Source organism: Chaetodon trifascialis, chromosome 12, assembly GCF_039877785.1.
Source record: "Chaetodon trifascialis isolate fChaTrf1 chromosome 12, fChaTrf1.hap1, whole genome shotgun sequence".
NCBI lineage: Eukaryota > Metazoa > Chordata > Actinopteri > Chaetodontiformes > Chaetodontidae > Chaetodon > Chaetodon trifascialis.
Genome location: NC_092067.1, coordinates 17,687,648 through 17,704,906, shown reverse-complemented (window position 1 = coordinate 17,704,906; position 17,259 = coordinate 17,687,648). Strand labels below are relative to the sequence as shown.

Sequence of the window (17,259 nt, the reverse complement as noted above, 5' to 3'; positions counted from 1 at the left end):
GGCCAATTCCCAATTCTGAGTTAAACGGCACTTTAGGTTCAGTTAACTAACTCTCCTCTGCATCTTGTTTCACCTGTCCATTGTCTTCTTCGACACCTGCTTGCCTGTGTGCCTACACGTGCATCCTTGTGCCTTTAAGTGTGTGTGTCAGCTCATGGAATGAGAGAAATATATTGAAGTATTTATTGAAAATAAATAAGGAGTGAAAATAGAGGTGCGTTGCAATGAGCCATGACCTCTGAGTTGTGCCTAAAATAATAAGATCATACTCTCAAGCTGCTGAAGTTACTCTGACTGACTGATCTCAGCAGCAACCAACTGTTCGTCAACCCCAAGAGGATCCACTGGAGGAGACTCAGATACTCCCTGGCCACCAAGGGAAACTGTCGGCATCTGAGGAATCACCCTTGAGACTCTGAGTGGACTGTATATTCTTACAAGCCTAGAGGTGCCTGGACACTCCCCAGGGAAATGTGTCCTTTGAAAAGGGACCTCTGGGTTCCTGCTACCATACCTCCGACCCAAAAATGTGCCATAATGTGAATGGATGGATGTATGAAATGAGAAATGATTATTTCAGTGAGAGAGAGTCAGTTCTTTCCAGCTGTCTTCCTCTACCTCTCCCAGTGGTCTCAGTGTCTGCTATTACTTATTCTTTTCATCCCCGCCTCCAGCCTTCCATCTCATTTCCTGTCATTAATGGTCCTGCAATCTGTCTCTCTTGTCTTCCTCTTTTTTCCAAGAACTGACATCATGATCGCAAAATTTAGGAGCTTATTAATTCATTTGGCCGAACACAAACTGACACAAACACTACAGTTACTATGACTTTGTTTACGTGCGTGTTTTACCTTGTAAACAGTCCCGAAGGCCCCGGAGCCGAGGATCTTGACCCTTTTGAGTTCTGTCTCTTTCAGGATGCGAAGCTGGGCCTGGTTGGGTGCCGTTCCACTGGGCGTTAAAGGTTCCACAAGCTGAAAACACATCCAGTGACAAAGAAATCGTTCAATCAGTGGGTACCGTAACACAAGCCCTTTCACACAAGCTCCCTCCAATGTGATTCTTTTTCACACAGTTCCTCTCCTGCAAACAGTCAGCATAACCCTTTTCACATCAAGATATCGTCGAATGTCTGATATCACTCATAATGTCAGCAGTTATATGCAGTTCAGCTTTAGGAGAATCATGGGAACAACAAGTGTTTTACACATGTCCAGGTACATTTAATAACACCTATTCCAGGAGATGGTGCCGCCTAACAAACCTCAGCTCAGTGAAAAAGTACATTTTATATAGACTATTGCTAATGTTCACTACTAAGACTGTTCCTTCACTCAACAATAAAAAAAAGTCTGTTTAAAATAAAACCCCTGTGACCTATTTTCCAGGAAGTCATGCTGTGAAACTCAGCTTTTATCATAATTGATCAACAATTGCCATGGAGTTACTTAAAATGAGTTTTTCTTAAAATAGGAATCATTCCCTGAAATTGTGAAATTCGAACACAATATTTACTGCGTCTAATTAAAGTTGCAATTATTGCTAATCTTATCATGCTTTTTGCACAAGTTTAGTGACTGCCCAGTACTTCAGGTGACTGTTGGGTTACAATGACATTTTTCCAAAAATCCAAACCCTGGAGTGCCATTACCATTTCAATACAGCAAGTGAGAAATGTAATATGTGAGCAGAAAAGGGAGATGAAGACGGGTGGAGGAAGAGTGAAAGAAGGAGATGGGGGAGGTGGATAATTGTAGAGGCTGAAAAGGAGTTGACACTTTTGTTGTCTCATTACTGCACAAGTGGAGGAACGAACAGATTTAATAGCAAGAGAGGGAGAAACATTATATGAGGGGAGGGATGGAGGAAGATGTGGAGTGGGAGAGGAACTGTGGCAGAAACAACAACAACGAGACAGCGATGGAGAAGCGAGCAGCTGAATTAGTCTGAGGATGCAAGGGCATAACGGAGGGGGCAATATAAGGAGAATTAGGAAAAGAGTGGAAGATTAGAAGGGAGGGAGAAGAGGAGCAGAGGAGGAAACGGAGGGAGAGAGAGTGTAAATCAGCCTGGCTGTGGTCGGCAGCTTCTGTCCCTCTGGCTCATGGTTACCATTTGATTAAAAAATAGCCATTCTTCATTTAAATGGAATAACAAATCAGCTTCTGCGGGGTGGAAACAAGTCGGGCGGGGGCGACAGACACACACACACACACACACACACACACACACACACACACACAAACAACCAAGCAGACAAACACACACAAGGCAATACAGATGTCTTTAAAAGGAAACCACCCATACACACACATCCACACTGCTGGACGCCGCTCCAGCGTGCAGGGAGCTGTCCAGCACGAGTGGTGCTGAAGATGCTGTGCAGCAGCACATTGCACAGCACATGGGAGCTGTCCACCGCCTCACTCTACGAGCCAGTGCTGAAACCCGACCAAAAAGGGTGTAGCTACACAAACATGTTTACTTGCTATTATGATTTAATCATACCGCAGCTGAGACACCTCTCAAGCCAACTGAAAACAGAATCCTCAATGCATTCATTATGTAAAAATTGATCAGAATGTATTTTGAAAATTTAAAATAGTTTAGATTGTTTAGACACCATAGAATTGGTGAAAAAGCGGCTAAAAGTTAAACATAAACTACAGCATTATTGCATGTATTTACAAGTGAGACACCACGGCAGAAATGAGGGGCTGTTCATTTCCGTCTAGCTGCTCGTACTGCTTTGTGAAAAAGTAATTTCTTATATTTATCTAATTCTTCCCTTTGAATGAAAATGCACCAGTTTGGGCAGTGAAGATCACATTTAATTGTCTGCCGCACATTCTGCCTTCGCATTAAAAATGACAACAGGCCTCTTCCTCATGAGTGCTGTTTTGTGAACCATTCTTCATTAACTATGTAATGTGGTACAACACGGCCGTGAAAGAACTGAACATTTGTGCAGCCATGATGGTGTTTGAATTTGTGTATGAAACCAAGAAAAAGAGACGTTTCTGAGTAGTCAAGAGACAGTGACAGTGTAAGTGTCAGGCACATCATACTATAGCTATCCTAATATGCCATATCAGTGCTATTTTGTCATTATAAAAGGTATCAGCAAAACAACTTTGCTGATACTTGTGTGCTCTGAAGAGAGAGAAAGCAGTGAAACAAGACCTGATTCTAACTATGGACACACAAGTGCACTGGATGACATACTCTTCTTGTTTTAACACAAAGGAAAAGTGCTTTCTCCTCTTCTAATGGCATGGGCCGTTAGCTCTTCCCAGCAGAAGTGTCCTCTCCAGTATACTATGGCATAGTCAACACCTGTGCCTCTGAGTTTCTGACGCTTTCTCCACCTCCGCAGTCACCATCTGGAGACATGATGTCTCTTTTCTCTCTCTTTCAATTTGCCTTTCTCTTTTTTGTACAGTATGTGCTACAGTATGTGCTGCACGCACGCACGCACGCACGCACGCACGCACGCACGCACGCACGCACGCACGCACGCACGCACGCACGCACGCACGCACGCACAAACTGCCCTTTCACATTGTGGCCAAAATGTCCTCATTTTCCAAAAAATGTCCTTAGTCTGTTTGTTAAAAACTGCTTCCGATTGTGTAGCAAGTTCAAGTACACAAATACACAGACATACATAGATGCACACACACAGTGCTGCACCACAAACGCATTCAAATTGCAAGCACACACACATCTGCACACAACAACGTAATCACACAAGCTCAGACAAACGTCCTCAGGCGTTTCCCATGTTTTGATCCTGTTTTCTTTTAAGATTAATGTAATATTCGTCCTAAAAACTGTCAATTTTATGCAGAATCTGTTAAAGATAGTTCTGCCACTCTTCCAACTCTACGCCAATTTTCTTTTAATTTCTTCAGTGTTTTGAATGTGTTTGATTCTCAGCTATGGCAAAATTGTTTGGCCAATATGACAGAATATTAAAGGTTTAAAGTGTATGGGTTGCATATAGATTTCTTGGGCTGTAGCTGCATTCAGTTAAATTTGGACTAAAATTGAGAAAAGCGCCATGCAAATGTCCCAGATGTCCTTTGACATTCAGTCATGCAGTCTTCTGACCACGCTGTCTTCCAGTGCTGCAGGCATCAATTTCTCGCTTCTTGTGTTTTTCATCTACTGCCCTGCTCACCTCTGTCTCCAGGAAGCGACGAAGGGCTCTCTTCTTCTTAATGTTCTTCCGGCGTACAGACACTGCTACGCTCAGCACCATGATCACCACCATGAAGAGGCCGCCGATCACCCCCGCTGCGATCAGAGGGGTTCTGAAATCGAGACAGCGGAGGGGGAGAAGAGGGAAAATAAGTAGATGATTAAGACACAAGAGGATGCCGGCATTGAGAGAGCATGAAACATTATTACCGGGAGGACAGAGATGGTGACAGAAGGGTGGGTGGGGCGGACATGTGAATAGGTTGAGTAGGAGTAGAGAGGATGAGGACATGAGGACACCATGTGCACACACACAAACAAAAGAAGCTAACAAATAACAAACACATAAACAACATGTCTCTTAAGTCTATACTTATGTGGGTGATCCTTAAAAAAACCTCTTCACCTTCAGGTTTTGTCAGGTTTCCACTCAGATTCGACTGGTAACAAATATCCGTCCATGCCGTCTCATTAAAATCGAGGCCGAGATCAAAAACATGGAAATAACCATCAAAGTGAATTCTCTACACCACACCAAGGCTGTCATTTGAAATCAAGCCTCTCAATAATTTTCCTGATATGCTCCCCAAACTGTCTACAGAGTTGCAGCAGAAATGAGCAAGAAGAGTTTCCAGTATACCAGCCCCCACTTCTTTTTTCGCTTTAATGAAAGAGCTTAATTTGGTCAGTGCATACTGAAACTGTCCTAAATCAGAGGAAAAAGGCTGTTATTCAAGACTGTATATCACAGTCTGCAAGGATACACCCCATAAAATGTTATCACAGTCAGCCGGCTTCATGGGGAGTGAAGCATCTCCCACATCTCTCTCTTTGGCTTACACAGGCAGAAAATCACTGTTTTGGGTACTGTGTAACGGAGCTGGTGAGAACTAGAGCCCAACCAACAAATCTGCCGGGCGGATATACTGGCCAATATCTGCTTACTTCTGATATGTCAATACTGATAATTACTTCATTTTTCAACATTAAAATGTTCAGAATAAAAATCATTGCCACAACTCTTTGTAGGAATAGTCTGAAATACGCTCCTACAGTTTCTTGGAGAGATTTATATGAGTGGATCAATACATTTGTATATTAAATACAAGCATAGCAGCAGAACAGCCCCTTTAAAGTTTACAAATTGATAAGTTATTTCTTTTTTTAGTGTGTATACACACAGAAATTTAAAATAAACCAGTTCATGGTGACAATAATCGACCCCAGGAAGTCACTGCATGTGGTCATGACATGACATAAACCCTGCAAAACCACAAATCATAATGATTTACACTTTGTTTTTTGTATGGATTGAACAAAAGAGACAAAAAAGTGGTAATTAGTGAGCTATAGAGATGCTGCAAAACAATTAATTTAACTTCAGACAGAGCCAGTTTCCACCAGTTTCCAGTCTGGCTAAGTGTCTTCTGATTTTAACCAACTGATGAGTAAGAAGAATGATATCAATCTCCTCATCCAGCTTTTGGCAAGACAGCGAATGAGTTTATTGGTCATGTTATTTATCTGGTGAAAATTTTTAGCTCAATTATATTCTCAAAATGTGTTATTGGCATTAAAAATCCAGTACATTAGAGTTCAGTGTATCAAGGTTTTTAACCTTACCAGAGGTTGGTATCAGTAAAGGTCTCATTAATATGTGTGAAGTCTATATTTCACTATGTCTAAAAAAAACCCCTTATTCATGAGATCATCGTTTAGTGTTACTGCTGCGCTTTATGAAATCAGGATTTAATCAAAGTGCCATAACTTTTCAGAACACATACATGCTTGAAGCTCATTTGTCTGCACTCTGTGGTGAAAGGACCCCTGACAGCCAGTGCTCATCATAAAAAGCTACAAATAGCCACATATAAATCAGCAAGACAGGACACCAACAATGTGGTGCATGACCAGATGTCACTGTAGCATTAAAACCCACTGCAGATATCTCATTCAATCTGCAGGCTTCATGCATCCGACAGACATAACAGGTGCCCTGAGTGATCACATGAAACGAAAATGTACTCAAGTTCTAAAGATCACCCTGCAAGCCACCTTTCTACATGATCTGTGATACATTTGACCATATTAAATGCAGTGTTTCTCCACCATTACAAACCACAGAATCTAAAAATGAATGCAAAAAGGAGCCCCGAGACAACAGGCAGCTCTGATCACTGTGAATGAAGTGGGAAAGATACTGCCGAGTGGGAGCATGTTTGATGAGGTATTACTTGTCATTTTCATCAGACAAAATATTACATAAGTGACGGGAAGTGATTAATCCAGCTTAATCAGATATGCACACAATCCCTACACAAGATGTATGTTAATGCCAGGTGGAACGACGGCCTTTGAAGGCTTAGCGTAATCGTGTATTTCTGATAAGCCACTTTGAGTCGTGCTCAAAAGTCAATACCTCCACAAGGTAACAGATTTACAAGATGTGTGACACTTCAGAGCGGGCAGCTAAGCCCGGGGTTAGCTGGGCATCTACTGCTGTATCCCAGCCACGGCTACTGTATCAGAGATCTGATAAGAGCTGATCTGTTCAGCGGGTCAGCCGGCAGCCACATTCTCCCTTCGACTGCAGTTCCCATTCATCCTGTTGGCAGAGGCTCAAAGACTGTTTCAGGAGGAGAGGTTTTAGGTAGATTTTGAGCTGTGCTTCTCCCTCAGCATCTACTGGCCTCAGTAAAAGCTTCAGGACCCTGAATTTTGATCAGTAACTCCTCGGTTTCTCTGTCTGTGTATATACCTGCATGACTCTTCTGTACAACCACCATGGCAGCCTCCTATGCTGCTGGATGGGAGTTTATTAAAGTCACACATCGTCTTTTAGCATTGCACTGTCCTGTCCTGTCGTGCGTGGCTCTTGCCGGGCTGCATTGTTGTGTTGCAGACCTCCAGATCCACCAGTGAGTTCTGTAGCGCTGGCTGCTCCCTCCGCCTATCAGCCTGGCTTTTTCTTTTTTTTTTAGATCATCCCCCATCCAGCACCCGACAACTCTCACTGCCACTTGATGCCAAACTGTTTCTCCTATGAAATCCATTTGCTGTAAACTGTTAGCGGCATTTTGTCCCGACCCCCCCAGTCTCAGAATGAAAGCTAAAGCGCTATCAATTTATCAAGAACCAGGCAAATTGCCTGCACACATACATATACACAAACACACACGCACGCACACACACACAAGCATGCATGCACAGAGAGGCATTAAGGACACTCACAGGGATTTTGGGCCTTAGAGCTAGCCATTAATCAGAGAGTTTGCTTACTCAGTGTGTGTGTGTGTGTGTGTGTGTGTGTGTGTGTGTGTGTGTGTGTGTGTACATGGTGTGTGCTGCTGTGTGCTGTGTTTGTATGCTGGAGTATAGAGGCAATCCAGAGAAAGAATTTTGTACCTGTCCATCCAGCCAATGCAGTCTTGCAGTCTTGGTCCAATGCACCTGAGTAAACAAATACAGGACAAGAGAAAAAAATTAAATGAACAGCATCTAGAGTTTACAACCTATCTGAGACCCTGTAGTGAGAAAAGAAATACAGCCACTAATGTAAAAAACATTTTATGCCAAGGTCTTGTGTTTATCTTGTGGTCCTAGCATTCAGATGACCTGTGTCGGGTTTTTATACACAAAACCTTCTGCTAACGTCGTCCCGTTTACACGAGTTTTGAATCAGTGTGTGGGCGTCCGTTATAAAAATATGTGGTTCTTCTCTGCACTCACACATATTACTATATTCTACACATCACGGCCTTTCATATCGAATGAAGGACACTAAAAACAGTGCTCTATGTTGTGGGAAAAAAAAAGTACAATTTTGCCAAAAAACTCACCATCAGCAGTGTGTGATGATGCAACCTGTGCAATGCAAGACTGCAGAGGTCACTCATGCGGACTACAATTACATTGTTCAGGTCAATCTTTGGAAGCCTTCACACATTAGTCATATATTAATATATAATAAAATCCACATTTAACTACGGTTTATTATGTACTAGGAAATAACATTTGTTAAAAAGCACTACAAGTTTGAGATTTTCAAGTTTAGAAACATATTTTGGCTACTGTTTTTTCATGCTCGAGCAGATTCATTTGCTTGCCCAGCTTCTCAAATCTGCCATTTAAATAGCAGTGTGTCGGGTGCAGGTGCACTTGGCTTTTAAAGGGAATGGGAGATGGCACTGATTGATTTAACGCATGCTATGGCCAAAACATACCTATGATTAATTAAGACACTAAATACAACCCCTTTGAACCTTATTTTGCACCCAGATTAACTAGTAAAAGTGGAGTTTAACATGCCCTCCATGCACTTTTGACCATGCACTATGGCTTTTTTAAATATTACAAATAGACTTGAAGTAGTGCAAAAAGGCAAGATTTCACTGTTGTCTTTATGTCTGTCTCTCTTCCTTCATCTCTTTCTTTCAAATTCTGCCAAATTCTATGTTTAACTCTGGCTTTAAGCCTCACAGTAAAATTAAAGGATAGGCTGTTGTTTTAAAGTAACAGGCAGATATACCACCAAAAAACAGCATCCACAATCCCACAGACTTTCCTGATGCCTGTGGGCAAACGTGAATGGTGAATGAGTTCTGAAATAAAGCCTTGTTAGCGCTTGTTCAGCTTCAGTGTGTCCACATGGGGGGCAGATTGCAAAGCTACGTTGTCTTGTGATGAAAAGCAAAGATCTCTGCTTGAAATTTCACCAGTCCCCCTGTGCCGACGTTTCAAATCCCCCATGTGCACTGTGCACTGGTGGCATCACACGGCACGTCTGACAGACTTAATGCTACTTCCAAAATTTGAGTGTTTAGAAGTAAAGGATAGTGGTTTCATCCCTGTCTCTGTCTCTTTGCCTCAACGTCCATCACCCCTCCCTCTCCCTCCCTCAGCTTGTTTTTTTTTTTTTTTTTTCTCGAGAGGTGGATCTGCTTATGAAGCTATACCTGTGACAAAGTGTCAGCCTGGTGTTTTCCATTTACGACTACATTGTTATGCTCGAGCGAGCTGGAGGCTGTCACTCAGGAGAGGAGAAATAACACACAAGGAAGTGACATAAACTCCCTGTGGAGTTAAATACAAAATGATGTCTTTCCAACCCTTGTTGAATATTACATTGAGCGATCAGTGGCTAGTGAGCGATGGAGAGTGGCAAGGTATTTTACTGACTCCTCTCACTTTCACTCTCCCTCTCTTCTCTCTCATTTCCTGTGTTGCCTCTCTATTTATCTCTGTTTTCTTGCAAGATGTTGGATGATAATTAAATGTTTGCAGGACAGGGATAGTGAAGAGAATATTTGTGACTTTGTGCTTTTCTGCCACTATTGATATGAAAGCCAAATGCAGTTAAAATGAGAGACTGAGGAGACTCCAGAGAGTGGCACAGCTTGTTTATGTAGTGACTACTTGAAGGGCCAGTTGGTGAGCATATGGCTGGGGTGCTCACCAGTAACATGGCAGGACTAGCTACTCATAATAACCAATGAAGCAAGTGCACCAAGTTAAGTAAGGGGTAATGCTGGCTGTCAGGCAGTTCTGGGCTTCCCATCGTCCAATAATTCCCGATAATGGACACCTCAAAGGGCATTATCCCTCTTATACCATAGTCAGTTTCCTTGGTAAGGCCCGAGGGTTTGATTAATACTTGAGACAATCTCATAACATTATTCAACTAATATATATTACTATTCATTACTATATACTATTATTACTATATTACTACCATTGTTAGTATTGTTAATAGCAGTATTCTAGCATTCTAGTATTGTTGTTACTTACTGTTGAGTTTTGCACAACAAACATTTCTATGCAAACGGTTGTTATCTATTGTAGCATAATACACATTTACATATCTGGTTGTTATTTATGGTTGATTTATATTGCAGTGTACTGTACATATTTATACACACACAAATATATATTTTACATATTTTTACATATTCCCTAAGATATTTCTTATATCCTATTTCTATTGACTTGCTCTACAATGGGAAGTGACCCAATTTCCCTTTGGAGATCACTAAAGTATTCTGATTCAGTCATTATTGTTTCATAAAGTTCAAATGTTATCTAAACACTTTTTGCTACTCCAGTAAATAGGACAAGCCTTAGATATGGCTTGGCAATGGGAGATATTTCTAGGCTGCTCAGCTCATAGAAGCATTTGGCTTCACTCTGAGCCAGAGAGCTGACGTGATACTGCAAGATTCATTCAACACATTTGACAGTATGTTTAACAACAGAACTAGCTAGCTACCCAGCCATGTAACTCTCCCCAAATCAATATCAAGATTTTCATGAACAGATGATGGACCATGTGTACTGTTGGCTGCAGCCTGAAGGCGAGTTGAATAGCGAATGTACTTTTTAGAGCTTGTGTGCTTCAGTCACCATCCTGTGGTGTTTAGAGGCACTGAAGGTTTGACTACACTCAGCGTGTGAAAGTTCATGGTCATGGTTGTAATTAGATGTTAGCTTGTTAACGTGTTGCAATAGATTGTAAATGGAGTATCTGACTGTGTCCCTGTTGTTATGGTTTTAGATACAGGCTGATACTATGGAGCTGGTGAATTCATATAGAACAGTGAACAGACATTTTCACTGGAACTACTTAACAGGTGTCCATTATCAGAAATTAATGGCCTGCAGCCAATCAGAATTGAGTATTCACGCAGACCATTTGAAATTGATGGTACAATTTCTGTCTCATGACTGTCTGCAAACCTCTTTTGTGGAGCAGCTTGAACTCCAGCAGAAGAAGGTTTTATAAATGTATGGATAGTGCAATACAGCTAATATTGCTCCTTATACATTGTGGACTTTCAATCTTCCTGTTTCAGTTTGCAATTTCTCAGTGGTGCAGATTTACATGTCAAAATCAACCAAAGTTAAATCCTTCATAAAAGCCCTGAGTATTTAATTCACGTTATCACTAACTGTGGTATTGCCATTGCAATTGATGTAAAAGCCTGGGCAAAGCCTTAGGGTTTGGGTCAGGAACTTGGGTCAGGATAGGTTTATGGAATGGTCAGGACTGGGGTTATGGTAAGGGTTACATGTTATGCAAGGACCCTTGTTAATGGAAAGAGTCCTGTATTAAGTTTTGTGATACCCAGCTACATTTACTGTGAAGTGAGGTGGGAACCTATAAATAAAACTAGAGTTTGGTCTCATTCATCTTTTACAGATTGGAGGAACTGACTTTGGATTTCTGAAGGAATAACTGAGATGTCTTCCTCCGTCTCACTCCACACCTCTGATCTGTCCTTGTCCTGACTCTACTTACCCCTGGGTGCAGTTGGCATGGCAGGGATGGCATTCATTGTTCGCCTCTGCGTACTTGAAGATGAAGCTGTTGGCGCCTTGCAGGCCATCGGGACACTTTTCCACACAATTAGGACCATCCTTGAAATGGAGGCATTTCACACAATGCTCGGGGCCCTGAGAGAAGTGAGAAAAAACAAAGCATTGTTTTCTTCAGATGTATGTTTTCATTTCGAATGCACAGAGTAGTTGTGAAGAAAATGAATATGGTGGGCTTGCATATAACCATCAGCAAGGTTTTAGCAAGGCACTTGAATGATGTTGATGATTGTTATTATTATGAAGATGGCGATTAGTAGCATGAGTCACATCAAGCAAAAAATAAAGCTTTTTACAAGGCAGCTTTGCAGTTATGATAACTCTTCCTTCGAATGTCTTCACGACTGGTGATTTGGAGAGAAAACGTCTTTTTCATTGCCGGTGAGTCCAGCTTTCTCTCACAAACATTTAGGTGACAGTTTGTGCACTCAAGTTTTGATTCCTAACTTCCTGTGTGTGTAGAGAGGATATACTGCAGTTGTACTTTACATGGTGAAGTCGGGCATAAAGGACAAATCTGTGGCGTCAAAAATTCAGAGGATGAGATATCTGCTCTAGCCTCGGTTTTTAATGTAGACTGATTGATGGGTATATTTCTGCATCAATAACTTGCCAAGTGGAGGTTTCTTAGCAGCTTTATGGATTAAATTGTTGTGCTTGCTTTGGTGTAGCACTGAAAGCTTGAGAGCGCAAGTGAGATAACGGAGCAAAAGACAGAAGGTGAACCGAGCAAACGCAGAGACAGAGAGGAGAAAGAAGTATTGTAGAGTAATAAGAGAAAGTGAAGGAGACGGAGAGTGGACATGGATGCAGAGTAACACAGCAAAGGGGCAGAGGCAGTGAGAGCGAGCGAGACACAGTGCGAACAAGAGAGAGCAAGAGGGACGGGAGGGAGAGAGCAGACGAGACGCATAAAGCAGTGCGAGCGGAGCAGGCAGATAATAACCATCGCTCACAGCACACACAATGACCATAACAATCCGCCTAGAACAGGATTTATGGAGCTAATATAGGCGAGGGAGGAGGTAGGGGAGGAGAGGAAGAGAGGCGAAGAGCTCTCCCAGACAGGCCTCGAATCATCAACAGGCCTAAAGAACATCTCATTGACAAACAACACACACATAAAAACACACACACAGACACACGCATGCAAGCACTGTGAAAGGAAACAAGCATGACTGAGCCACATATACACATGGATGTCCAAATTCCGCACTATAATTAAAACATGCATCCTGTGTAAGTGACAAATACAGGTAAGAAAGAAACACACACACAAACTCACACACTGTTGTGTAAACAAGGGGCCATCAAGGTAAAAAGATAATAGCGAAGGCAGAGAACTATCCTCTGGCAAATAGAGGAGTGTGTGTGTGTGTGAGTGTTTGTTCATACTTAAGCTGAAGTTGTGTCTGCATGTCGTCTTGTATGCAGTCTGTGTCTATCAGTGTTTGTACACTAATGTCCCTGTGTGTGTTCTTCATAGCCTGCGTGTGTGTAGACATACATTCACCCTGGTATAAATGTGCAAAATGAAAGTTTCGCTGCTCTCACTGGCTTCAGCGTTGAGCCTGGCACTTTGAGTGTCTTCCCACCCGTGGTTATTGGTGTGTGTATGTGTGCATCCAATAATCCCACCACATCAGTAAACTAAATTATGTGACAGAGCAAACAAACAGTGTTTGGTCCTGCAGGGGTAGCGGGATACGCAAAAAACGACAGGAATGCACAGTGTCGCGACCAAAGTACCCTGCTGTACATTTAAATTGGACTGCTCATGTGCTTAATGCTGACGTTTGTGTGTAATTTTGTGTGTGTGTGTGTGTGTGTGTGTGTGTGTGTGTAAATGTTGCTGTTCCTTCTATCTGTCTTACTTATGCACAAACCACACAAGTATCTCAGGAGGATCAGCAATTAATCTTTACAGTGTCAGAGCTTATAGTTAAGACTTTTAAGCAGCCACATAAAAAGCTTTTCAAGGCATGATCAAGTACATCAGCAAGGATTTACAGTTTATTTTATCATGATATAATGCACAGACTGAATCATCGTGCTCTGGTATATATATCTGCTGCGGTCCTTAAAGATACTCCCACACTCGAAGTCTTAGAAAACCATCACACCACAAAATAAGTTTGAGCATTAATGATGAGGTGGAGGGATAAAAGGCGTGGAAGGGAAAGGAGGCAGAAAAGAAACAGTGGAACAAATAGGAAAGAGATGGATGTGGTAACACCTACGAATATGAGAAATAGCAATTCAGTGGTCACAAAGAATATTAAGAATAGCTACTCGAGCAGATTCAAATGCACTTTATTTAGATATCACATTGTACTATCAAAGTGAGCAGTTTGTGCCTCAGAGTGTGTGACTGCATGTGAGTGTGTGTACCTGCTACAATGTGTTTGCAACCTTTGCAGAACACAGGAAGCAGCATGCAGAGTATCAGTCCCATTCATGAATCGAGTGGGTTGTTTTTATTACATTCACAATGGAGCAGCTTGGCAACTTGATTCAAACTTAAAAGAAAATTATTTGAGATGAAAGAAAAGGGGAACAAAGACAGGATGGAAGGAGAAGGAAGGAGCTATCTTTGTCAAACATACATTGAAAATTGACAAAAAACTGTAATTTATAAGACAAAGTGTGTGAAGTAAAGCATGTTAATACGGGACATAAAGACATGTGTGACCTGCCATCAGAACTCCAGAGATGGGATTCAGAGTCTGTCACAGCCTGCTTCGAATCACACAATTCTTGTCTTTTGCAGAAAACGGAGGCATTCAGTAGGAGTTGAGCTGAGCTGAGCTGAACTGAAGCTTTTAGTGCCTGTTGTGAAATGTACGCTTGCTCTAATCTTTCAGTTAAGGCCAGTAATAGATGAGCTTGCCTGAGATAAAATGAGCAAGTCAAGCATGTTTGTATCGATGATCAACAACAGCAACTACTCCAGATCTACGATTATCGCCTATACTGTCCATAATACAGCCGGTACCCATGGCTATAGTCATATTTCCAAGCTCCCTCCGCAGAGGGCATTAGGCCTATCAAATCATTGTGTGTAAGCTATAATGTAATTGCTATGGGATCTGTGGCCATAACATGATTGCTGTAATCCATTTGTGTGCCTGTGCCGAGCATGTGACATCTACATGAGGTCCAACAGGTTACCCTGGAACATTTCCATTATAAACAGCTTGGCAAATCACAGACACAAGCACGGAGGCACTCACAGGCTTGAATACTGCATGAAAATTTGCAGCGCTTATGTATGGAGATTACAGGGATTCGCTGAAAAGTCATGTTTAAAGTCATATATAAAGAATTTAACTTTCACATTAACTCTTAAGACGTTGAGCTAATGAACAATTGTCTATATGGGCCACAAAAAGTGCATTTTATCTCAAACTGCTACAGGTATCTGTGTTGTTTTATTCTCTTCATGGCAGCAATCTTCCCATCACTTGTCCAAGAAAGCCAAGTGCAGGAATCAAGTGGACTGCCAAGATAATCAGACCAACGAACCTCCTCCAACAACAACATACACACTCAAGTCAACAAGCAGAGATGCGCTAACTTTCAAGTCCCACCCTTCTAAACTGCACTGGGCAAACTATCTGACAGGGTGTGATGGGACACAAAAGACAGCACACGGCGCCTCTGGCTTGCATCTGTCGCAAATCATCCCCTTCTATCAAACAGCGAGATAAGATTTTAAGAGAAAGCGCAGGGTCAGGGGCCTCATGTGGCTGTGGGTGTAGAGCGCAGGAGAGGCAGACGGAAATGAAGGTCAGGGATTTTCTTTTTTCACTCTGGCATTTTTCTAATGTACAGCTGCGACCAAACAATCTCTCAGAAAGCTGCTGTGCTTCTCTAAGAGCCAGTGCAACACAAAGGTTTGTCATGAGTACGATTGCCTTTCGGAAAAACAAAACACATATATTAATTAAAAAGAAAGGGCGTCCATGAGCGCATTGTTGATGGTTGACATGAAATAAAAACAAAATCATATACTTGCGTGCCCTTATTTGCACTGAATACAAATGCAAATAATGCAGATCTCAGCTGAAACAATCAGTTTGAGGCGGAACACGAGACATAATCAATAGAACAGCTGAGAGGCATGCTTTGACTGCTAATACAATAATTAATCATAGTCTAAGATGACCACAGGGAATGTCTGCAGCTCCAAGTCATTTGGCGATGCTCTGGCCTTGAATACAGTTCTTGGAAGGGGGGGGGGGGGCGCACACATCAATTCAACCCTTTTAGATGATTCTGCTTTTTGTTGGTTCAATTCATGGGAACCTTATTCCTTAAGTACAACGTTATTGAGGTGTATGTTTACTTGATCTCTTTTTGTCCCTGTCAGGTGCCCATAGGAGCACTGAAAAAGACTTTGCCTCCTGCAATCCTTCCTGATGTGTCAGTGATGGAAGGACAAAATGTGCAGTCCTCTTTTTATGTGTAAAAGCTGAAACTGAAGTGAGGCTTCAATTATCCAAGCCAGACAAATCATGTTAATATCTTCCAAAGCCACAGTGAGAGATCCCTTCCTAATGCTCACTTTAAATGGAGGGGGACAACTGAGTTACACAGACAGTAGATATCTTCTTTTAAAAAGTCTTTTTAGTATCGAATTCCCTCTTTGTGTTTCCCTTGAGCTGCGGTAACAAAAAGAGGGAATTTTGTACTTAAAAGGCTGCAACTTTGGAAGATTTGTCTTAGCTGGATGGCTGAAGCTTTGTAGTATCATTTTCAAATAAACTCTTTCCTGCAAATTGCACAAAAAAAGGACTGTAGATTGTGTTCCCCATCACTTAAGCATTAGGGAGAAATCTTTTAATGGAGCAGAAGGAAAGATGAGAGCAAGCAAAGCCTGCTTCTGTGCTCACATGGGCACCAGGTCACTTGAAAAATATGAACCTATCCTTTAAAACAATATCATCATTGTGATATTTGAATGATATTAACCTTATATTTACTTACAAAGTCACATCATGTCACCTTTCAATGATGGAATAAAGCCACAATGTTTCCTTTTTACATTGAATGCTATTCTTCTTTAATGACTCGATGAAAGCAAACGTAAACAAACTGCTGCTTCTCCGTCTTCATTAAGACGACGTGTGTGAGCGACATGAATGCTTCAGTCTGCCTACTCGTCTGTGGGAGCAAGCTTACCGGGCCGTGGCAGGTCAAAGAGTCATCGTCGGCTCGCTCACACTGGCCATCACACTCCACACACACCGACCCGTTGGCATACTCTCGAATATCCCTGAGAGGGAGGGAGGAAAGGTGAAGGGAGGGATTAGGGAAGAGAAGGTGATACAGGGGTGAGAGACAGGAGGCGGGATGATATTTGTGAAATAGAACAATAGAAAAGGCGTTTAGTGCACTCATTTGGACTCTTCGGTTAGCTTGTACTGTAGATAGTATGGCAACAAATCTTCAATCAGCTCTATACTGCTGACCACCAGTACATCACATTTATCAGATAATAAACACAGTTTAGCTAAGCAAGGCATTCATGAAATAGAAGTGGCTTGTAAAAGGAAACAGTGTCTCAAACTATTATTAATTCCTGCAAAACACGAATCTCAATGTCACGTTTTATTTTCCAGAATGATCTCTTTAAGAGCCTCCTTATTGCTGAACACAAGTTTGCACAATGATCCCTTTCAA

General features: G+C 41.8%; 1 protein-coding gene across 2 annotated transcripts in view; it reads right to left on the bottom strand.

Moving 5' to 3' along the window:
* LOC139340766 (receptor tyrosine-protein kinase erbB-4-like) overlaps positions 1-17,259 on the bottom strand; it is a 297,802-nt gene that overhangs the window by 53,070 nt on the left and 227,473 nt on the right. For both annotated transcript variants that reach the window (XM_070976738.1, XM_070976739.1), the window contains exons 14-18: positions 16,759-16,852; positions 11,498-11,652; positions 7,609-7,653; positions 4,184-4,316; positions 852-974 (exon numbers count right to left, since the gene is read on the bottom strand). In XM_070976738.1, the coding sequence (XP_070832839.1) occupies positions 852-974; positions 4,184-4,316; positions 7,609-7,653; positions 11,498-11,652; positions 16,759-16,852 (550 nt within the window). The remainder of the gene's footprint in view (positions 1-851; positions 975-4,183; positions 4,317-7,608; positions 7,654-11,497; positions 11,653-16,758; positions 16,853-17,259) is intronic.